The following is a 22,248-nucleotide window of genomic DNA, read 5'->3' as shown; positions in this document are numbered from 1 at the left end:
AAGACCAACACCTAGGTCACCTTAATCCTCCTGAGGAAAAGCAATCCACTTTTCAAGCTCCTGTAGCGTCTAGTAGACAGCTGAATCCCAGTACTGCGTCTTCCTGTCTGTTTTCATGATAAGACATTTTCCTTTTGTGCTCACCAATCACACTGTGGGTAAAAGTCCTGAGTTTAAAATTACAAAACCCACAGATGCATAAAATGTAAAGATGCCTGGTTCACTGAATATCCCAACATAAATAATAAAGGTAGATCAGAAAGAGCTGACCCTGCTGGTCTGACAAAAAGCACTGCCTGACAAGTTTTAAGAAACAGTGAAGGAAACAGTGTTCAGTCCTCGACCAGTGATCTGCTGTTGGGATATGTGGACACCCTGTGTCAATATCCGATACACTGTATTTAAGTTTTAGAATTAATTTGACAATTGATAAATAATTGTAATATTTAAGATGACACAAAAAATCTTTAAAAGTGTTTTAAATGTAATTAATGGAATAAAAGAAACTGTAACTGACAACAATTTGCAGTTCATGGATTTACCTGCTGATGTTCAATATTCTGCTTCAGTGATTTAAATTTCAATAAATTATGGTGCAGTGGTTAGCACTGATACTGGAGATGCTTCCTCCCATATCCCAAAGACATGTTTTTTCGGGTGATTCTTTTGTCGGAGTCCATGTGAGTGTCAACGGTTGTTTCTCTGTTGTTGTCGCCCTGTGATGACTGTTGACCTGTCCAAGGTGTACCTAGCTGGGATTGGCTCAAGCCCACCAGTGACCCTCAAGAGGAGAAGCGGAGATAATGGGTGAATATGCAATTAATCCGATTTGTGGATCAACATGATATGGGCTGAACCTGGGGCTTTCAAGACCCCTGGGTATCTGGAGACCACTTGACTGCTTTGGTTGGGTTCAGCAAAGGAGTCACTGACACCTTCCCATGCATCAGTGTCATAGTGGCTGGAAATGGCAGCGTAGCAAAGAAACCACAGATCACAGACAAATAGTACAATACAACCAGTTTATTTCTTCCAATAAAATCCAAACAGTCGATTGAAACGCTGTTTAATCTGGACTACATGTACAGTACTTAGGAATACTAATCTATAATATTAATAATGCTTCAATCATAAAATGTACATCAATCATGCTAAATTAATACTGCATACACTCAAACTACAACAAAAATTGCTTAGAATAGAGTAGAGTATTTGTGCTTAGACCAGTTTGTAAATAAATAAAAGTCTGACCTTTCAAATACATTAATATCACAATCAGATAAGATCCTTAAGACATAGGTGAGTTCTTAAACATGCCGTCCATCTGCTGTAGTTCATTGTGGGTCTGGTTTCAAGGCTTCTAGCCCAGCATCTGTCTGACTGTCCTGTCTGCCCATAGCTGCCTCCTTGGCCTTGGCTGCATTCTCAATCTGAGCCCGGTTCTGTTTCTCCCTCTCCAGTGCTTTCTCCATCTCAGTGTAGTAGTCAAGAGCTTTCCGAACTGGATCGATAATGTGTTGCTGGAGAATTAATGAAGCATGAGTAAAATTCCACCCCAAGTGGTTAAACCTCTGCTCAACATACAAAAGTTAAAATAAGAATATTGCCTTCATATTTGTGACTGTATTACCTCCAGGCAGGGGAAAAGGTTGGCAAGCTCGATGAACAGGGGTAGAAGGACAAATCTGATGAAGCCTGTTTGAGATGAAGGCTTGGTTACTTTATCCCGATCCATGAAGGGGGTGACTGGAAGGCCCTCTAGCTTTTCCACATCACTCTAATGAGAGAATGACGGCACAAATAAAAATCAGTTGCAGCTACACCTCAAGAGACCATCATCTAACATCAAGTAAACTCAATTTCATTCAGCGTCTGACTGAGCCAGGTTTAGAATTCCACACACATTTCATTTTTGCTGTGAATTTCTGTAAAGAAGCGGTCATATCATGCCTGGGACAAACAGATCAGTCCGCTGTAACGCACAGAGTCAATACCTGGTTGTAGAATTCTTGCAAAAGACAGTCCAGCCAGGGCTCAGCCACCTCCATGGGTCGTGCCTCGTTGGATATGTCGCTCACTTTGATCAAGATCATCATTAGCTGAGCAAACAAGAGCAGAAAAGAAATCTGAAATCAAGCAAGAAATGCCAGAGCAGACTTCATATGCTGATAAGACTCACTGCACATGCACGTGCACTGCTTTAAGGACCAGTGTGGAGGATTCAGGGGATCTATTGGTGAAAATTGCATATAATAATCATAATTGTGTTTCCTTTAGCATCAAATCACCATAACTGTCATGATACTGTGTTTTCTTAGCTCAGTTTTTTCTTTGTTTCTGTTTTGGAAGTTTCTTCTTTGGTGTTTTGTTGTTTGCTTTCCCCACTTTGATAATTTTGATAGAGTGGTCAACCCATATACGGTGAATGGTTCCACCCTCATTAGTTTCATCTGTGTCTTGTTAACCCCTCAGTCCGTGTGTATTATATAGTCCTATCGTTGCCTTGGTCTGTATCGCGTTTCTATTCAGTTCCTTACGGTTCCTGGTTTCCTGAGTTTGGTTTTCCTTTTGGTTTTTTGGATTCTCCTGCCTCACACTGCAGGCCTTTTAATTACCTCAATTGTAATTAATTCTTAGATACCGTCCTTAGTTTTTACATGCATGTCCTGCATTTATTTCGTACTTCCTTGCTCCACATCATAACAGTAACTATGAATAGTTGTATGCTGCATCCAGCTGGGGATGGCTGCTGCCATCATGGAGTGTCATTGCTATGGGGTGGGGGTGCCTGATCTGTATCAGGTGTGTGGTACTTGTCTAAGTAACATCCAAATGAATGTCAGGTCCAAATGTTTCCCAGCAGAACATTGAATTGTCACAAGATGGTCAATGTCATTTACACTACTCACTATAAGTTAGGGATATTGTTATTTACATGAGTGCTTTTCCTATTTGGTCTGAATTTGAATGAAATAAGTAAAAGTTCCCTTTGATTTATTAATAATGAATGAGAAGAAACACCATTTTACTTAGTTTAATATTTATTACCCCAAAAATTTAGACAATAACAAGGATAGCCCCAAATAACAAAAATTGACAATGTCAGTAGCGGGTGTTTCCACCATTTGCCGCGATGACAGCTTGACAGCGACGTCTCATGCTCCTCACTAGCCTCATGATGTTGTTCTGAGGCAATGCGTTCCACTCTTCCACAAGTGCTACACGCAGTTCTGCCAGGTCACATGGGGGTGGGGTACGATCATCCAGTCTCTGCTTCAGCTGGTCCCAGACGTGCTCTATGTGGTTCAGGTCAGGGGACATTGCTGGCCATACCATATGAGGCACTCCGACTTCCTGAAGTCGAGCTGTGACAATTCTGGCATGATGTGGTGGAGCATTATCATCCATGAACAGAAAGTTGGGGGTGTGCTGGCGGAATTGGGGGATGATGATGGGTTCTATGATGTCTCTGAGGTAAGAATGTGCAGTGACTGAGCCGTCTACAATAACCAAATCTGTTTTGCGCTGACTGGTGATGCCTGCCCAGACTGTTGCACCTCCTCCACCAAAGCGAACCCTGGGGACCATGTTGACCTCGGCGTATCGCTCACCTCGCCTTCTCCAGCAACGCTGACGACCATCATTTCTGTGCAAGGTGACCCGACACTCATCAGTGAACAGTGGCGGTAGACCACTGCTGCATTGTCCAGGTCACATGATCTTGTGCCCACTGCAAACGTTCACGGCGGTGTCTTGGTGTCAGTGGAATCACCTGCAACGGTCGTCTGGCATTCAAGCCAAAGCGGTGGAGTCGGTTGCGAATGGTTTGTCTGGAAACCCTAGTACCCCTCACATCTCGTAAACGGGCCTGCAGCTGTGTGGCAGTTGCATAACGATGTCTGAGTGCATAGGTCCTTAGGTGCTGGTTATCGTTGCGGTCTGTCACTTCTGGGGCTCCACTCCTGGGTCTGTCACAAACTCTGCCTGTAGTTCTGTGTCTTGATGCAAGTCTGCTGAAGACACACCAAGTTCACGAGCAACATCTGACTGCCTACCACCGACCCAAAGGCGCGCTATGGCCAGGTGGCGCTGGCCGTCCGTTAAGTGACGTCGTGTGTTCATGGCTGTTTGAATGATGAACTTGGAATGACTTACTGACAATACCAACTTTTTATACCCACAGAATGTTGAAATTTATGCCACATTGAAAAGGGTTGTCTTTTAGTATTTTTTGGTATTGGCCCCAATATGTAAGGCATGCTGTACACAGCGAGACCATTACGTGGAAAAAACAAAATGAGGTGTGTCTATCACCCCAATACAATTGCCTCCCTATCCCAAAAATCTCTGAAGTGAAACAAACACCGAATGTATGACATCCACTGAGTCGCTCACAATATCCCTAACTTATTGTGAGTAGTGTACTTCCCCTGTCAGTAGTCATGATGTTTTGCCTGATCGATGTAGGTTCTCCAACAGTGAAGGTTCTAGATGATTCTAAATCCAACACTGGACCTTTAAGACCTGTATTAGGCTGTCGAGTTGCCTGTTGGTACAACAACCTCTCAACAGCGAAACTAAGAGACCAAATAAAGTGATCAACAGGGAAGGCTCTCTGCTGCGACGTCTCTGGGCACAGAGGTGGTGGTGTGAGAGAGAAGGATGATGGCTAACGGAGAAAGTCTTTCACCGCCTGCATGAGACTCTTACAGCTGCTCCACCCTCAGTGAACAAAGGAGCTATGCTCCCTGCTTCTCCCTGCATTGCTCCCAGCACCAGATTCCTTTTATAATTTGTTACATATCTTCATTACAGTCAAGTTGTCACTAATTTATATTTACTTTAATAATTTCTCTCTCTCACCACTGAATTACTTCACCATTGACTGACATGTGCGTAATAATATCCCACATCCAAATAATGGGCAATGTTACACCTGATGTAAATACACTGATATGGTGCTGCCTTGGAAAGGTCAGAAGGAATGGTGGAAGATACGCAGGAATCTGCCACAAGTTAAACCAGTTATTCAACAAGTTTGACTCACTTACACAGGCCAAACCCCGCTCCACCTAGTCTAATGTCCCCATTCACGCCTCAGACGCCCTGTCTGCTTCTACTCTGGAACGTGCCACATAAAAAAAAGAAGTCCTTGTATGGATGGCGCCTCCATAGTGTGCATATCACAAATGATGAGGAAGAGGAGCACAGAGACTTATATAGTTGATGGCAGCTCTGTGGCGGTGATGGATGTGGATGGTTTGAAGGAAAAGCATAAAAGGGCAGCTGAAAGCCATCATGTACAACCCCTCTCATCTTGTCTATGCTGAGCTGAGGGAGCTCAGGAGCACATTAAGCCACATCCAGCCACACATGCGTCAAAGCGCTCTCTTGCCAACACCTATCACACTACACAGCACCACATCACCAAGTACCTCCAACTAACAAACCTGCACCAGACAAAACATTATACCACACATATTGCTCTGTTTTTATTTTACTGTCTATTTGATCTATTGTATTTTGTTCTACATTTTTCATGACCAGATATTTGACGGAACATGATGAACAATTATTATTGTTAATGTTAGGATTACTATTACAACTTCAAATTAATTATGTGTGGGTGTGTGGGTGTGTGTGTGTGTGTCAAATGGTTACATTGAGCCATAGAAGACAATAATTGCTTCAAAGAGCCTGTTCAGACCTTGCATTAACATGCATCTCCAGTTCCAATCTCAGTTTTGGACTCTGTATGGAAATAAACCCCGACATCATCTGTGGCACAGTAGATTTGGATTTACACTGTAAGTCCTCTTAATCGTTTTAATATATGTACATATATAATACACTTTTCTTTTTCTTTTTTTTCTTTTTTCTTTTTTTTCTTTTTCTTTGCTCTTGCTTTTAACTGTGTGTTCTAATTTGTTCTGTTTTTATGTAAAGCACATTGAGTTGCCTCTTGGTATGAAATGCGCTATATAAATAAAAATGCCTTGCCTCGCCTTGCCTAGAATATTGTACTTTCAATTGTAAATTTATTTATTTTTTCGTTTGTTAACAGCTACAAGGACAGGATATTTTAAAAGGCTCTCATCACTAATGAAAAGACGTCACTTATGGTGCTTTTCCCTTTCCTGTGTTTTTTCTGAATGAATGAGACAAAACTCCTCTGACACAGGAGCACCCCTGTTGAGTATAGATGGTCTTTAATGTGACTCAGGACTCACTGCGTTTACACTACCAACAGAATGCGGACACATGCAAGCCAGACCACCTCCAAATGTGGTCAGAGATTGGATTTCTCAAATGTGATCTCAGTGCATCCTGGTGGTGTTCACGCCTGTCTTTTATGCGATCAGATCACCCAGATCTTAATGCAAGATCTAAACAGGCCCTAAGAGTCAGAATATTAAAAATTGTATTGTTTAATGTCATAATAATGTCTTCTCCTCATACTCCTCTGAAATGCACCAGAGAGCTGCAAAGGAAGGAAGGAAGGAAGGTAGGTAGGTAGGTAGGTAGGTAGGTAGGTAGGTAGGTAGGTAGGTAGGTAGATCTGCATCGCAGCATCAGTCAGTTGATCACATTGATGCAGTGTGTTCTTTTGTTTACTCCTGCGTTTGTCTTACCACATCTCTGTGGTCCTTGTTGGTGAAGTCAAAGGCGGGCAGGATGGACTTGAACTTGTTGAGAATCTCATTGTGCCTTGTCATGTCAGTGGCCAGAATGCATCTGCAATTGCAGCAGTAAATAAAGGATATGCAGTATCCTGTGATTAGCTGATCTGAAAAAATGTGAACTATAAGACAATGAGGAGGAGGTTCTCACTTGATGATCCCCTCCCTTATACGTTTGTACTGATCCATGGTCAGATTTCTGAAGATGTTGTTCTCTGTCTACAAAAAAAAAAAAATAAAATCTGCATGGTCATTGTGGCTGCCTGCATGCTTGACAGGCTCCGTCTTGTGGCTAACATGTAGTTCCAACCCTTAAATTAAAATGTTTTGTGGCAGGTGGGACAGAACAATTTAGAGAAAACAGCAGGGTTTCCTTACCTTCTCCAGTATCTCAAAAGCTACAGCACAGTGGTGATTCTCCAGCGGAGAGATGTCATTGTAGCGAAGAGCAAGTTCCGTTCGTGCATTTATCTGAAAGATAGTTCCTGATTAACCCAAATAAAAATGTGAAAGGTAAAGGTATATTAATAAGATATTGAATAAGATAGTATAATAAGGTACAAGAATCAAGGATTGGACAGCAAACAGGTCAAATAATGACCATGTACTGTATCAGTATATGCTTGTCATTTATTTATTTTTTCAACAAAAAAATACAAAAACCCCACATTCATTCATCTTCTGTAACCGCTTGTCCTGGGGCTGGAGCCTATCCCAGTTGTAATCGGGCAAGAGACGGGTCTATCGCAGGGCAGAGAGACAGACAACCGTACCAGCATGTCTTTGGACAGTGGGAGGAAGCTGGAGTACCCAGAGAGAACCCATGCAGACACAGGGAGAACATGCAAACTCCACACAGAAAGTACCAGTATGTCTTTGATTTGAACCTGGAACCTTCTTGACGTGAGGCATCAGTGCTAACCACCATGCCACTGTGCCCCCCACCCCCCACAGACATGTTTGTGCCAATCCAGGAACAGTGTCTCCACTACATGAATTGTCCCCTCAGAACATACTGAGTTTGGAATGATTTGCTAAGCTAATTTAAAGATACATAGTTTGCTGCTGCTGTGTTTTATGTAACCAGCACTGACTGTTTGCTATAGAGGGTAGTCACTAGCCTGGGAGCCAGACCAACTTCCCAGACCACAAAGTCTTTGTGGTGGAAAGTCAGTCTGGAGTCGCTCTGCCAGAAACAGATAATGCTCTGTCAAAGATGTGCCGGGCCAATCAAATTGTTTAGGCGGTGTTTTGTGGTGATGGACAGGAGAGCAACAGTAATGTAGTCATACACGTCATCTGAGCTGTGGAGTTGAACTTGTTTTAAAGAAAATGTCTTTGATTGGTTGGACTATCCACTCGTGTGCAGAGGTTGTTTTTCGTTTCTCTGTATCAGCTGACACACACCCCATGATGAAATCCAAATAGAGTCCTGCAAGACTCACATTCTGATAATAAGATATGAAGACGAGTCTGACTACACCAGGCTAGGAAGTCACTGTAGTGACTTAAACAGAGTAGCAGGAAGGGGTGTGGCAGTGCCTCAGGTAGAACATAGGAAGCATCCAAGAAAAATGTCCTATATGTTCCAGATAAAACAGAAACTTGTCGTTCACTGGAGGGATTACACTGATAATAACAGGCCGGGGGTGAGTTCACCTGTCATAAACACACAAAAGGCGTTTCTTTAATCCATCTCTTTACAAGTTTTTTCAAGCATATCTCAATACCACACACATACTGTTACATGCACATTGAAAGCACTACATACCCATCCCAGCTGCAAAAAGATCCCTTGTTAAAGCAATTTCTTTTACGTGATGTGGCATCAACATCAACAATCCTCATTCTGAATGAAAATGAATTCTGAAGTTAGATTTTAAAGAGGGTAATGCAAGCTTAATCCCCGAGACACCAAGAAATCAGACAAAAGTTATATCTTCACTTGATTATTTAATGATTAGATTATTTTAAAAAACACCTTTTTTTTGTAGAATGTTCAGTTGAGTGGTAGCTCTGAACAAACACGCTACCGTGTTTCCTAAAATTACCACGAGTATCTTCCAGAATTCCATTCTGACCAGAGCTGTCTGCTGAAGCTCAAAGAGGCAGCTTTGTGTACCTGATAGGCATTGTTGTATCCCGTGTGGTCGAGGTCGTGGCAGACCGCAGAGGTCAGCATGATCAGCAGGTCAATGCTGTCCATCTTACTCCTCAGGTCAGTCAGCCAGATCAAACCATACATCTGTTCACACACGAGATAAACAAAAACGCTGAAGCTCGTAATAGGAGCTGGAGTTGTTCTTTTGTAGAAGAATGATCCATTTGCAATCTAGTCTAAGAAGCTCATAGCTGCTGTTAGTCCTCTTATGGTCAGTGAAAAAAGAGACAAGCTTTTACTAATTATCATCTTATGAGGCTTATATGTCAGTGTCCACTCTCAATTTTAAATCTGGTTTGGTTTCAGCTGACGTATCCAGTTCTCTAGCTGCTGAATGTTCTACACTCACTTGCCAGTTGCTGTTTGGTATTGCCTGCTGTATCTAGCGCTGACATTGCAGAGAGCAGTGGGTGAAAAAGAATGGGTGTAAAAATGTTCAGCAGAGAAGCCGGTCTGGCTTAACATACACTGTAAGACAAGCCTTTTATTACCTTTACACTGCTGTATGTGAACGAAAAATTTAATAAAAAGAATAAAAAATTAATTAATTAAAAAAATAAATACAAAATGTTCAGCAGAGCTAATTAAGAAGCTTTTCAAAGTACACACGGGCCATGAAGCTATTGATTAATGGAACTTTAAGAACAGAAAAAAGACAGATACGCCTAGCAAATGATTAGGGTTAGAGTAGTGCACATTTGGAATCCCGTTTTTTTCCTTTAGATGTTCTCAGGCCTCCAAGAAAAATATATATCTCTTGTCCACCAGTAACTTGCTGTTCTTGCTGGCAGAGCACCTAAATACACTGATAAAAAGAATGAGCAAGATGAATCTATCACATCTATCTATGAATCAGTGGGAATGTTACAAAGATTCAAACCTCCACATGTGTTTTCCTTCATGGATAGTAACTACCTGACCTGCAGCTGTCCAGTGACTTGAGGCACCTCTAACCACTCTCAATGTCCTTCACCAATTACCAATAAGTGGATGCCATAATTGCCCAATTTCATGATTAGAAACACAACTGTTCTTGTCTGTGATTTGCTCTGATGAGAACTGACTCTAACACACACACTCACCATCTGGGTGACACAGAAGCAGTGTTTGAAGTTGTGGAAAGGGATGTTGTTGTATCTTCGGTACACTTCAAACAGGAACTGTTGCAGCACTTCGGGCTCGATGTTAAAGGCCGCTATGAAATCTAAATCTGTGTACATGACCTGCAGGAGCACCATGATCTCTGCATCCTCCCACTGCCTGCACAGACACACAACACCATGGAGGGGTCTTTTTAAAAGTAGGGAGAAGAGGGTTTCACAGTGTCCATTACATTCCACCATGCTGCATTAAAGAAGGACATAGAAGCTGCTTCTACAGATCACTACACACAGGGTGAAAAATGTTCAGTCTTCAAAGCCTTCCAGTGCTGTGTTACTGTGAGGAGGACTGATCAGGCATAACATTATGACCACTGACAAGTGAAGAAAATAACTTTGACAACTTGTGACAATTCAGTGTTCTGCTGGGAAACGTTTGGACCTGGCATTTATGTGGATGTTACTTAGACATGTAGCACCCACCTAGACCAGACCAGGCACCCCCACCCCATAGCAATGACACTCCTTGATGGCAGCAGCCATCCCCGGCAGGACTGACACAGACACACTCACAAAAACGCTTTAGGAACAACTAAAAAAAACGTGAAGAACAGCACAAGGTGTTGACCTGGCCTCCAAATTCACTAGATCCCAAACTGATCAAGTATCTGTGGGATGATCCACAGAGGCCCTTCCCCTCAACCCATAGGACCCAAAGGCCCCAACATTCTGTTGCCAGACACCACAGGACACCCTCAGAAGGCCCATGCCCATTCTCTGATGAGTCACAACTGTTTTGGGGGAACAAAGGAGACCTACACAATATTAGGAAGGTGGTACTTTAGCTCACTTGGATAGACAAGTGACACACATGTCCAGGCTTTAGTTTGCTATCAAATGTATCTAGCTTGAAATACAATTAACAGTATTGGAGATCAACTGTTGTCCAAAAAGTATTTAAAACACACCACTGAGCCACGTGGTTGTGCTGTTCTGGCTGTGCATGCTCCAAGATTACAATGAACGCAGACAAGTACGTTTATTTTCATTCATCCCCGTATAAATCACCTTGCTGCTTGGTCACCTGATGTGTATGCATCTTCAAGTGAAAATAGTCCCCGACAAGTGCTTTATTTACTCTGTGTGTTTGAATGGTTGAATACTAACTGCCATATGGAGACAGAAAAGTAACAGGCTAGTACTTAGTTGGTTTTGATATTCTCATGGAATTTGCTGACAGTAACATGAATGTAGAATAATACTTAAAACACTCTGCTGCCAGCATTGCAGAAGTACAATAAAAGAAAATCCTTTCTTTCAGTGTAATCCTGGGTGTACCATGACTATGATGCCTCCCCCTGCGGTGCTTGCTCTGTAGCCTGCTTACAACCTCATGTCTACCCACCTCCATCACTGTGGGTTTGCTTTAAAAGGTTTTGGACAAATGAAATGATAGCCAGCCTTAGTGAATGCAGTCTTGCCAATAAAGCTCACTTCAAACATGGCGTGTTGATTAAACCTTTCATGAAGACCTTCTTTCAATTTGCAAGCCCTCTGCAGGCCTATTCATATTGAGATGAGTGTGTTGATAGAAGAAAAGGGCGAGAGCTCCTATCCTCTTCAGAAATGCATCAGAAGTGCTTGTTGGGCACGACTGTCATTAGCTGACCGTCTGCTTTGCTGTCTGTACACTGAGGAAACAGGTGCACTTGTTTGTTTGTGATCACACAGGCGCAAAGACACTGATGAACACTGATCCTACAGGTGACATTAAAGCCAAAAGATCCCCACGTTTCAAATGCTAACTTACCAGTTATCAAAGGTTGGGGTCTTTAAGTACTGCCGCACCTCCTCTGATACCTCCAGAGAGCTGCAAAGATGAAAACACAAGCCTTAAGGATAGGTAAATATTCAAACACATGTGAAGGTGTACTTTTGTGTCAGTGACGTTTGCTTGTGAGCGTACCTCATTTGCAGGAACTTTTCCCGTACATGTTCACATTCCTCCCTGGTTTTATGAAGGGTTCTTTTGTGGTAGAATGGAGAGGGCTTGTGGGTTCCCTCTGAAAGATCTTTGAACAACCCCAGCCAGCTTAGATGCTCAACACTCTGAAACAGAGGGAGAATAAATTTAGTTACAGGAGCTGTGCCTGGGGGTTAGAGACACACTTCATACTACTACTGCTACTACTACTTCATTAGAATCTGTATCAGTGTGTTGTTGTTTTTTTGTCAAATATTCTGTAAATGAAAAGTTTAAATGATTCTTCAGCCATACCAGTAGCGCTGTGAGTGTATACAGCGGTGCCTTTGGCTAAATGCTATTTAAACTATTACAGTTTGGAGGGAGGGCACCAGTGTTTGACACCTTACCAGATTCAGATTCAGAAAACTTTATTTGTCCCCGGGGGGGCAATTTAAGGCACAAGTGAGCAGCATGATGTGCAAGTACAAGACACTTTTAGGAACAAAAAAACAAAAAATAGAGGATGAAGGATGCAAACATGACTGTAAGAGTAAAGTGAATAAAGTGCCAAAGTGAACAGATATTACAGTGATTATATATTTCATTTTGGCGTCTTTATGTGGTGATGGAAATGTCTCTGATTGGTTGTAGGACTATGCAATTTTTTTCACTCTCTGCATCACTCTCTCTGTGTTACCAGACTGATAAGAATTGAGGTGCTATACCTCTAGTTTCTCTCGGAATGACTCCACCTGTTTCTTCATCTCATACACAACTGCAGGGGTCTCACCAGCCTCCATCAGGATTTTCTTCTCCAGCCCCAGCAGCCTGAGAATCACACAACATCACACTGGTGTTCACTTATGAGTTATTCATCTATACATGTATTTACACTGACCTGTAATCTCAGATGTCAGACTTTACAAAACATACTGATGGCAGCATAACTGTCTGCAACCCATCTACCTCTTTTCCATGGATGAGAGATCAAATCCCAGTGCACCAGCAAGCTCTGCACCTGAAATGACAGGAAAGGGGGGGACTGTCAACAGTTTTCAAATGAACTCAAGCGCTGTGATTCCCATGGTGCTAAATGAAGGATACCTAACGGCTCACTGTTGCAGTCGGCGGCCACCACCTCCAGCTTGTAGCAGGAGTTCGGGCTGTTCGGCTCCAGGCTCGGGGAGATGTTGATGATGTTGCCTTTGGGGTTGTACAGTTTCAGTATGTCATGGGGTCCTGCCTCAGCTGCAGAGCGGAACAGATCTGGGAAGAACGGTTAGATGTTGACTGGACATCATCCACTAACATGATATACAGTTGAAACCAGATGTTTATATACACTGTGTTAAAGACACATAAGCATTTTTTCCTCACTGTCTGAAGTTAAATCAGACTAAGCCTCTCCTGTTTTAGGTCAGTTAGGATTACTAAAATTATTTCTATTAACAATAATGAGAGAAAGAATTTCTTAGAGAATTTTTTATTACTTTCTTCAAAGTCAGAAGTTTACATAAATAAAGATTACTTTGTCTTTAAGCAATGAAGGAAATCCCTGATGATGATGTCATGGCTTTGCAAGCTTCTGATAGGTTAACAGACAACATTTGAGTTAATTGGAGGCACACCTGTGGATGTATTTTAAGGCTACACCTCAAACACACTGTCTGATTTAACTTCAGACAGTGAGGAAAAGTTTATGTGTCTTTTAACACAGTGTATGTAAACATCTGGTTTCATCTGTAGCTATTCAGTTTATTAATTGTTAAGGAAATGTTCATTAAAGATTTATAGACCTGTTGTGTCTGTACTGTGAAGAAAACTTCTGAGATGCCTTTTATAGATGCCAAAAATAATTTTGGTGGCAAGTACCCAAGAGCTACATCTAAGTACCGTGAAGAAGAGTTTTGAGATTGTACTTGAAACTTTATAGACCAAGTATGTTCAGATTCAAGGGTCTCTCCATGTACAACATAGAAAGATACATAAAAAAAACTGCTTCTTTAGATTTCATGCATGGTTAGGGTCACAGGTAGTTCCAATATTAAATGTACAATAACAGTTATTTTATATACCATACATATAGTCAATAGTATATGCATGCATGTGCACAGCCTTAACAACCTGTGTGAATAAACCATATATTTACATATATGTGGTATTATACATCTATAAGAGCTTATACAACACAATAACATGATTATTATAATATAATATGATATAAATTATATGTTTTTTATCATTTGAAATTAAGAATATTACAATTTGACAACTGAAAGTTCACTGGCAGCAATTTGATTCATTTTTCACACAAATATGCAAGACATTTAATGGCTCCAGTTTCTCAAATGTGAGAATTTGAACATTTCTCTTGTATATACTGTAATAACTGTAGCAGAAAAGCAGTGGGAAGGTGTGGGTTTCCAAAATCCAAACTATTTAGTAGCTGATCAATCCATTCATCTATATGAAAAAGATGGCAGTCCAATAGAAACTATATAATAAGGTCATGGTGGCTGTGGCTCAGTAGGTACCACCGGGTTGCTCCCAGTGCTTGGCAATTGTGTTTGAATGTGTGTGTGCTTATGTGAGCAAGTGGGTAGATGTGTCACTGTGACTGTAAAGCGCTTGGAGTATCAAAAGAAAAAGAAAGCGCTGCATAAATACAACACCATTTACCATCAGTGAGGTACTGTGAATACATATAGTAATAATGATTTAATTATATAAAAAACACTTAAGGCACCATTTTAATACTATAAGTGTGTTTGCCAGTTTATATTCACATAGTTTTACGAGAGTAACATCAGCACAGGGGTGTTAATGGAATATTTACTGAAGAAAACAACTTGCATAAATAAATGCACCCTTCTGTACTGTAAATTTGTCTTGTAACTGATATAATATCAACACCTTAGTAAGCAATTATTTGTTCCTAAAAGCTGATTCATCTGGCAAGGTGCTTTTATCTGCCTTCGCCGCATCTTGGAACAAGGCGGACATTAAGTCATGAAGACAGTGTCAGCAGACAAAGCCTCCAAATGAGGTGACAAGTGAGGAGCTGTCAGTGACAGCTGTATTGCTGTCTATAGCTCCGACTGCCTCCACAACACTTACACTATTCATTGATTGGCTTGTGTAGTGAGTTATTTATATGTTTGATCCATGTGTTTAACCCGCTTACTTTCTGGTCTGGTTTCAAAAACACCATTAGGATATCACCTGCTCTTTGTCTATGCAACAATAACAAACTAAAGCTGACTATGTTAACAGGAATAACAGTCTACTACGACAGATCACAGAGTCATTGGATCCTCCAGTCTTTCAGTAAGTAATTAACATTGGCGAACTCTGGCAAATGAATGATGAAATAAAATATCTAAATGATAAATATATATAGCTATATGTATTAGAGAATGTGACATAATCTCACATGTAATTGCACATGTGGATTTATGTGTGTGAGCACATAGACTAAAAATAAGTGAATAAGTAAAAAAAAAAAAAAAAAAAAATAAGTGATCAGGTCCTACCTTTGATGTCCTGAGCTGGACAGTCTACTGGGAACTCAGCCTGCTCCGGTCTCCCATTCACTGTGAAGTAGATAATTTTTGTTGCCATGTCATGAATTTTGCCCCACTGATGTTGCTGTGTGCGCCGCTGATCTGGATCTAATGTCTGTCTCCCCTCATTATTTTACTGATAAACACCCCACCCCCTTGTTTTTATGCTCTCCACCTCCTCTTCTGCTCCTCCTTCCCCTTTCTTCCTTTGCACAGTAACATTAGTACAAACTGAAAGCAGAATTCATTCATTCTTTTCTTTAGTGTGTGTATGTGTATCTCCAAGTGGGAAGCCAATTCCCACATTTGAAAAATGTGAATTATATAATTATTGCAAACTCTTAACAATAATCCTGACTGACTGACTGACTGTGATGACTGACTGACTACAATGTCATGAATTCTTACTTATTAGAAGAAGTCTAATAATTATGGCACACCTACATGGTAAAATATGGTTTATGTTCTAATAATGCAACATGAAGATAATAATAGTCATAGAATTATAATAAAAAAAATAAATTAAATGATTTCCAGTGGCTGAATTCACATCTCACAGCAGGACAATATATGATAACGTTACGAAGAACTAAATAAATAAATAAAATAAAATAAAATAAATCAAAAGCATACTACACACTACTATTGTACGCAAGTATAGTAATATCAAATTTACTTTCATTGATCCACAAGATAAATTCAATTAACAAGTTAGCTAACTGTTGTCAAATAATGTAATATAGAGAATATTTAGAGGGCCATACATCTGGGTCCTTCAGGAAGTAAAAAGGCCATGACCTTCCAGTCTATGGCCATGACGATAAGCCCCTCGTGATTTGTTGGAGTATGAGTGTGACCAGACCTTCTTCTTCTGCGGTTTATGTCTATGGTTTAGAGCAGTGTGACCGAACCATGGACCGAACAGTCTTTTTTAAATTAAACTTTATTAAAAAATACAATACAGCGCGAAAAGAAGCTACAAACATTTCAGAATATAATACTACATAAATACATAAATCCTGAGTCTTAATGACTTCTTTCATATTAGTGGAATAGTTTTAATATACTGCTTGACCTCATTGTCAAAGATGGAGAGGAGTGGTTTGTTTATTTGGCTAAATATAAATAATAAGATAATGATATAGAATTGTTTTATGCTTATAGATTAATGACCCGTAAAGAAGCATCTGTTTATGATAGGTGGATAGTTTTAAACACAACACGAGTTTAGGCACCTAATTTAGAGAAAATAAAGTTTGGTATGAAGTTCCAAATTGAAGACTGGTTCTTGATGAATTGTTTTAGCCAGTTTATTTTGAACGTATTATTGTGTAAAAGTCGTATGAGTTCATTATTTTAACATAGTGATTTGTGTTCCTCCATATAAAGTTAAATCAGAGACAGAGCAGCATATGTCAGAGGGACAGTCTTTCAGTTTTGGTTAATAAAACTCTGTCCTCAATGACAGGTCTCTCCATTGGTTCATTTAGTCAATATTAATTAATTATTATTAATTAAGCAGATTCATTATGAGGCCTTGGGTTAAAGTAGGACGACGACCTTGACTATGTCTGGTCCCTGGGAAGAATAAGGATAAGAGGAAGAGGAGGAGGAAGAGGAGGAGGAGGAGGAGGAAGACATGTGTCGAGTTCATTACTTTTACCTGAGTTCATTGCTTTTACCTGAGTTCATTACCTTTACCTGAGTTCATTACTTTCATTATTTTTACCTGAGTTCATTACTTTCATTACTTTTACCTGAGTTCATTACTTTTACCGGAAGGAGTTCCGTTCCTCAGACGTCAATCCTCTCTGTGAACACAGTTTGTCAATAAAGATTCGATTCAAAGCCATACAACACTACAACACCACAACGAGGAATCCTCGGCCACGCCCACTGACGACGCCTGACGTCGAGGGTACGTCCCGCCACACCCTCCACACCTCCCACCAGAGGAGGAGGCGGAGGAGGAGTTCCTGTTGTTAAAAAAGCCTGAGTTTCGTTGAGGACTCACTTGGATCTGGACGAGAACGACAACATCATGGACAGACTACAGGTGAGTGAGAAGGACAGGTAACTGCAAGCTGCATAGCATGTTAGCATGTTTGAGACTCTTCTTTTACCTGTAGCTACCCGGCTGGCCTTAGGCAGATGGGTCCCTCCATATGAGCTGGGTTCTGCTCGAGGTTTCTTCCTGTTAAAAGGGAGTTTTTCCTTGCCACCGTTGCCTTCAGGCTTGCTCTGGGGGTTTCAGGCCGGGTTTTTGTAAAGCGTCTTGGGACGATTTGTATTGTTATTGACGCTATATAAATAAAATTGAATTGAACTGAATTGAATTGAATTCTACCTGGCCACTTCATTAGGTACACTACTCTAATGTTCAGCATTAGTTCTTTTCATTTTGTAGAACTATTGAAATGTGTTCCCAATCTTTTGACACCGCAGTTAGACTAAAAACTACTGATCATCCAGGTGAGCTAGCACCTTCCTGACACCTGGCTCTTCATCATGCAACCTGTACCTAATGAAGTGGCCAACTTTACACCGCTTACGTGACGAGCAGTCGTCCACAGGAAAACCAGTTCATGAGGGATCAGAGTTCTGCAGGTGTTGTACCTGAAAGGGTCTAAACTAGTCCTGGACCTGCTTCTGTTTCTGGTCCTTCCTGGACTTCATCCTGGTCTTAGTCCTGGTCCTGGACCTGATTTTAATGCTGTCTTGCCTGACGGTTTACTGCAGGTGAAAGGTGTCTGAAGGCACCACGTGTACTGAGCCGTTTGTTTTGATAGAGGTGTTACCGAGGGGGGCGGGGCTTCCGCGTTTCACTGTGGTGTAACCATGGAGATCTGTTGCCAGGAGACACGAGCAAACAGAGTGGTGACGAAACACCTCAGAGTTTATTTACTGTTTTAAAGTTCAGGTCAGACTGACAACAGCAGAGGAAAAGACCAGGACCTGGACCTGGACCTGGACCTGGTCCTGGACCTGGACCTGTACTTGTACCTGTACCTAGTCCTGGACCTGGTCCTGGTCCTGGTCCTGGTCGGTTTAAAGGGATATTTCAAGATTTATTTCAGGTCTAGTTGCAGTTCTAGTGTGTTTCTGTTTCTGTTTGAGGTCTGAATATAGCCGAGTCTGAGCTGAGAGACACATGAGGACAGGTGAGAGGACAGGTGAGGGACAGGGGAGAGACAGGTGTAGACAGGTGAGAGGACTGGTTAGAGACAGGTGAGAGACAGGTTACAGCTGTCTCTTGCTAGAAGGTTGTTTTACATGGACATGTCTCTGGTTCCAGGTGAGCATGGCGTACCTGCTGCTGAGGATGGCGGTGGAACCGAGTGTTGCAATGGCGGGCTGTCCCACATGTCTTGAAGGTAACAAGTTGTCTACCTGTCAGGTTACTGTGTCTGTCCTACTGATACTGACACTCAGTGACTCATCTGTCTCTACCTGTCAGGTTACTTCATGGTGCTGGACTGCAACAGTGCAGGGGGAGGAATCAGTTGTCAGCTGTGCACCAACTGCTCAGGTAAATAAATAATACTTCCTGTTTCTCTGCAGGTGTGACTGAACCTCAGAATCCATTGGTTGATTGATTGGTTGATTGATCTCTGTGTCCTCTAGCTATCAATCAGCTGACTCTGAGTCTATGCACCGCCGACTCTGACTCCGTTTGTGGAAACCAAACCTCGACCACCTCAGCGGCAGCGGCAGTGACAGCTGTTGGACGGCCAGGTGAGCTCACCTGAAGCAGTTGGTTCCTCCTTCTCAGATGTCACAGGAGGTTTCTTCTCATCTCATTGTTTTTTCTTCTTCTCTTTCAGTCTCTCCTCCTGAAATGTGGATCGTTGTGATGTAAGAACTGATCTCCTTCATTGATCTGCGCTGATTTAAAGCTGTTGTCAGGTCTTAGCCTCAGTGTTCTAATGAAGAGGGCGGAGCCTAACTCAGTGTCTTTGTCTCTGCAGATCTGTGTCTGTGTCTGTGTTCACGGTCCTGCTGCTCAGCCTGTTTCTCATGGCATTGATGTGCAGAAAGCACCAAAACGACAAGTCCAAAGGCAAAGAGCTCCAACCACTCACGTCAGAGAAGGCCTGTCTAGCCGGTGGCTCACCTGTACACACCTTCTCTGCAGGCCTGTACCTGCCCTGACTGAACTGCATCTGAAAAAGTTTCTTTTAGTGTCGACTCAGTCACAACAAAGTAAATCCAGGACAAAGTAAATCCAGGACAAAGTAAATCCAGGACGGCTGACGGAAGATGCTGGTGCTGTAGCAGCGCACCTGTAGTCCAGGTGCTGCTCTGGTAGGTTCAGGTGTAGCTGAGGTTTAGTTTAGTGCAGGACTAAGTCAGTGTAGTGTAGAAGTCGTCTCTCTGCTCTGTTAACCAGTCAGAAGACAGAACAACGCGTCATGACATCACTTCCTGTGTCAGGCGTTTTTATTGGTCAGGTGTGTTTGAAACACCTGAGAGTGATCAGAGGTCAAAGATGTAAAGAAAGTGTGATGTCTCACTCTGCTAGTGGACTGCAGACGTCCGCTCCGAGTGTCACCGTGGAGACAGAGTGGGTCGGATCCTGGTCCACTCCAGCTCCTACAAAATAAAAGTCATTTTTTCAGAAAATGTGAAATGAGAGCGACAGGCGATCAAGAGACGTGTCTCAGATTAGGGACATGATGTATTTATCTAAAAACAAACTGCAAGTAAAGTATTAGAATCAAAGCAGGTCCAGCGCTGGTCCTACATCTCCCATCATGCACCAGGATGGGAGCCTTCAGCTGTGAACATGTTTGTTTGTTGTCATGTGAATCTTGTCATTGAACTCAGCTTAAAGAAAACTAATGATTCATCTTTTATTTGATGTTATGTCTTAATTTGTTGATGAAAGTGTAAATTAATAAACACTTGGTGCAGATAGAAGCTAATTTCCGTCCTTAGTCCTCATCCATTAATAGTAAGGACCTCTGTCCTCGTTAGTCTTAGTTTCTGTCTTTGTTTGTGTCTGATGATAAAACTGCTGTTACTGAACTGTGTCGACTCAATACACGTCTCAATCAACATCCTGGTCTTTCTTTCTGTTTCTTTGGTTTTCTCTGATGCGTTACAGCTAAATAGTCGAGACTTTGATTTCTTGATGCTGTTGCTGCTCATAACAACACAGATATGTGATTGGTTTTATATCCTGAGACAGGTTGTTATTGACGCTATAAATAAAATGTAAATTGAATAGATGTATAAACAGAATATACAGACATGAACAAAGTTGAGAAAACCCACAGTGGTCAAAAATAACATGGACCTCAATGAGACTCTCAGGTGTGAAGGGTTCCTTCTCCAGACTGCTAATTGCCGCTCTATAAACAGATGTCTGCTCCTAGCCCCTAGCTCCTAGCCTCTAGCTCCTAGTCCCTAGCCCCTAGCTCCTACCTCCTAGTCCCTAGTCCCTACCTCCTAGCTCCTACCTCCTAGCCTCTAGCTCCTAGTCCCTAGCCCCTAGCTCTTACCTCCTAGCCCCTAGCTCCCACCTCCCACCTCCTAGCCCCTAGTTCCTAGCCCCTAGCTCCTAGCCCCTAGCCCCCACCTCCTAGCTCCTACCTCCGAGCTCCCACCTTCTACCTCCTACCCCTACCTCCTAGCCCCTAGCTCCTACCTCCTAGCCCCTAGCTCCTACCTCCTAGCACCTAGCTCCAAGCCCCCACCTCCTAGCTCCTGCCTCCTATGGTGCGTTCGAGTGCCCATCCAAACCAGTGGGACGTGGGACTTATCCTGCCTCCAACTAGGAAAAGTGCACTGGAATGCCTGTCGAAGTAGAACCTCCTACCGGCGAACTCGGGGGAGCTCGACCTACCCCGACCTCACCAAAATTAAGTCGGAGGATAATGGCGGCGCCCATGGAGTCTCACGTCGTTTATATTGTGCGCTCAAACTCATTGATTCAATATTGATTGACATTACATCAGGACAATTTTGTCATATAAACATGCAATTTGTTTACTGTCATACAGTTTTGTAGCGTTTAATAGGGGAAGGGGTAAGACAACACGTAGCTGTGCAAATGGATAACGTTACATATTTTGTATGTGACCTTTAGATGATTTTAGACTTTTTAGAAGCAATTTAGCAACGACGAAGACTACAGTGCATAATTACTCATCCGCAGTTTGGCCTCTTCCATCTCGTTTGTGTATGTAAGTAGACTGAATTGCTGACAGTCAAAATGCCTCTTCAAAAACAAAGCGAGTATCAGTTTAGCGCGGCGCTCGTCCATGGTTTCTGTTTACATTCCACTTCAACTGCCTCGAACGCTTAGAAGTAGGAGCTAGTACATTTCAGGTAGGATAAGTCCCACGTCCCACTGGTTTGGATGGGCACTCCCACCTCCTACCTCCTAGCCCCTAGTTCCTAGCCCCTACCTCCTACCTCCTGGGCCCTAGTTCCTAGCCCCTAGCTCCTACCTCCTAGCCCCTAGCTACTAGCTCCTACAATCTCAGTCCTAGTTGCTTGTAGAGATGCATCGTTCTGAGAATAAAGTCACACTTTATTTATTTATTTTCTACAGTGTCTCTAACCCTCTTCTATATTGTCAAGTTGTTGTTGAGTGTATTTCTTTTGTTTTTGTTCTATAAACCACAGAGGAGACGTACTGCGTCTAACTTTGGTTATGAATCACCCGCTACTTACCGGCTGTAACTATGGCAACCAACCACCGCCACAAACACTGCGTTACCATGGAGACACGACTATCGGTCGCTGATCAGCACTCGATGAACTTTATTCG

At 42.1% G+C, this 22,248-nt stretch overlaps 2 protein-coding genes across 2 annotated transcripts; one reads left to right on the top strand and one right to left on the bottom strand.

Annotated features, from left to right (window-relative positions):
* Positions 1-269: 269 nt before the first annotated feature.
* Positions 270-15,528, bottom strand: LOC311488051 (high affinity cGMP-specific 3',5'-cyclic phosphodiesterase 9A; the record flags this gene model as incomplete). Its single annotated transcript, XM_084544554.1, has 14 exons — positions 270-1,520; positions 1,631-1,777; positions 1,995-2,099; positions 6,633-6,735; positions 6,832-6,899; positions 7,059-7,151; positions 8,803-8,925; positions 9,924-10,101; positions 11,752-11,811; positions 11,908-12,050; positions 12,633-12,735; positions 12,874-12,925; positions 13,012-13,173; positions 15,441-15,528. The coding sequence occupies 14 exons, from the start codon at positions 15,526-15,528 to the stop codon at positions 1,335-1,337; spliced, it is 1,611 nt and encodes a 536-aa protein (XP_084400680.1). The 3' UTR covers positions 270-1,334.
* A 1,127-nt stretch (positions 15,529-16,655) lies between these two features.
* On the top strand, positions 16,656-20,602 carry LOC311488541 (uncharacterized protein). Its single transcript, XM_084545305.1, has 6 exons — positions 16,656-17,526; positions 18,766-18,844; positions 18,928-18,999; positions 19,095-19,205; positions 19,295-19,325; positions 19,439-20,602. Exons 1-6 carry the CDS (start codon positions 17,512-17,514, stop codon positions 19,620-19,622), a joined length of 492 nt encoding a protein of 163 aa, XP_084401431.1. The 5' UTR covers positions 16,656-17,511; the 3' UTR covers positions 19,623-20,602.
* Positions 20,603-22,248: the final 1,646 nt, after the last annotated feature.

This window comes from Chelon labrosus, assembly GCF_963514085.1.
Source record: "Chelon labrosus genome assembly, chromosome: 5".
In the NCBI taxonomy this organism is placed as follows: domain Eukaryota; kingdom Metazoa; phylum Chordata; class Actinopteri; order Mugiliformes; family Mugilidae; genus Chelon; species Chelon labrosus.
Note: the sequence above shows the minus strand (reverse complement) of the source record. Positions and strands in the feature narration are given on the sequence as shown.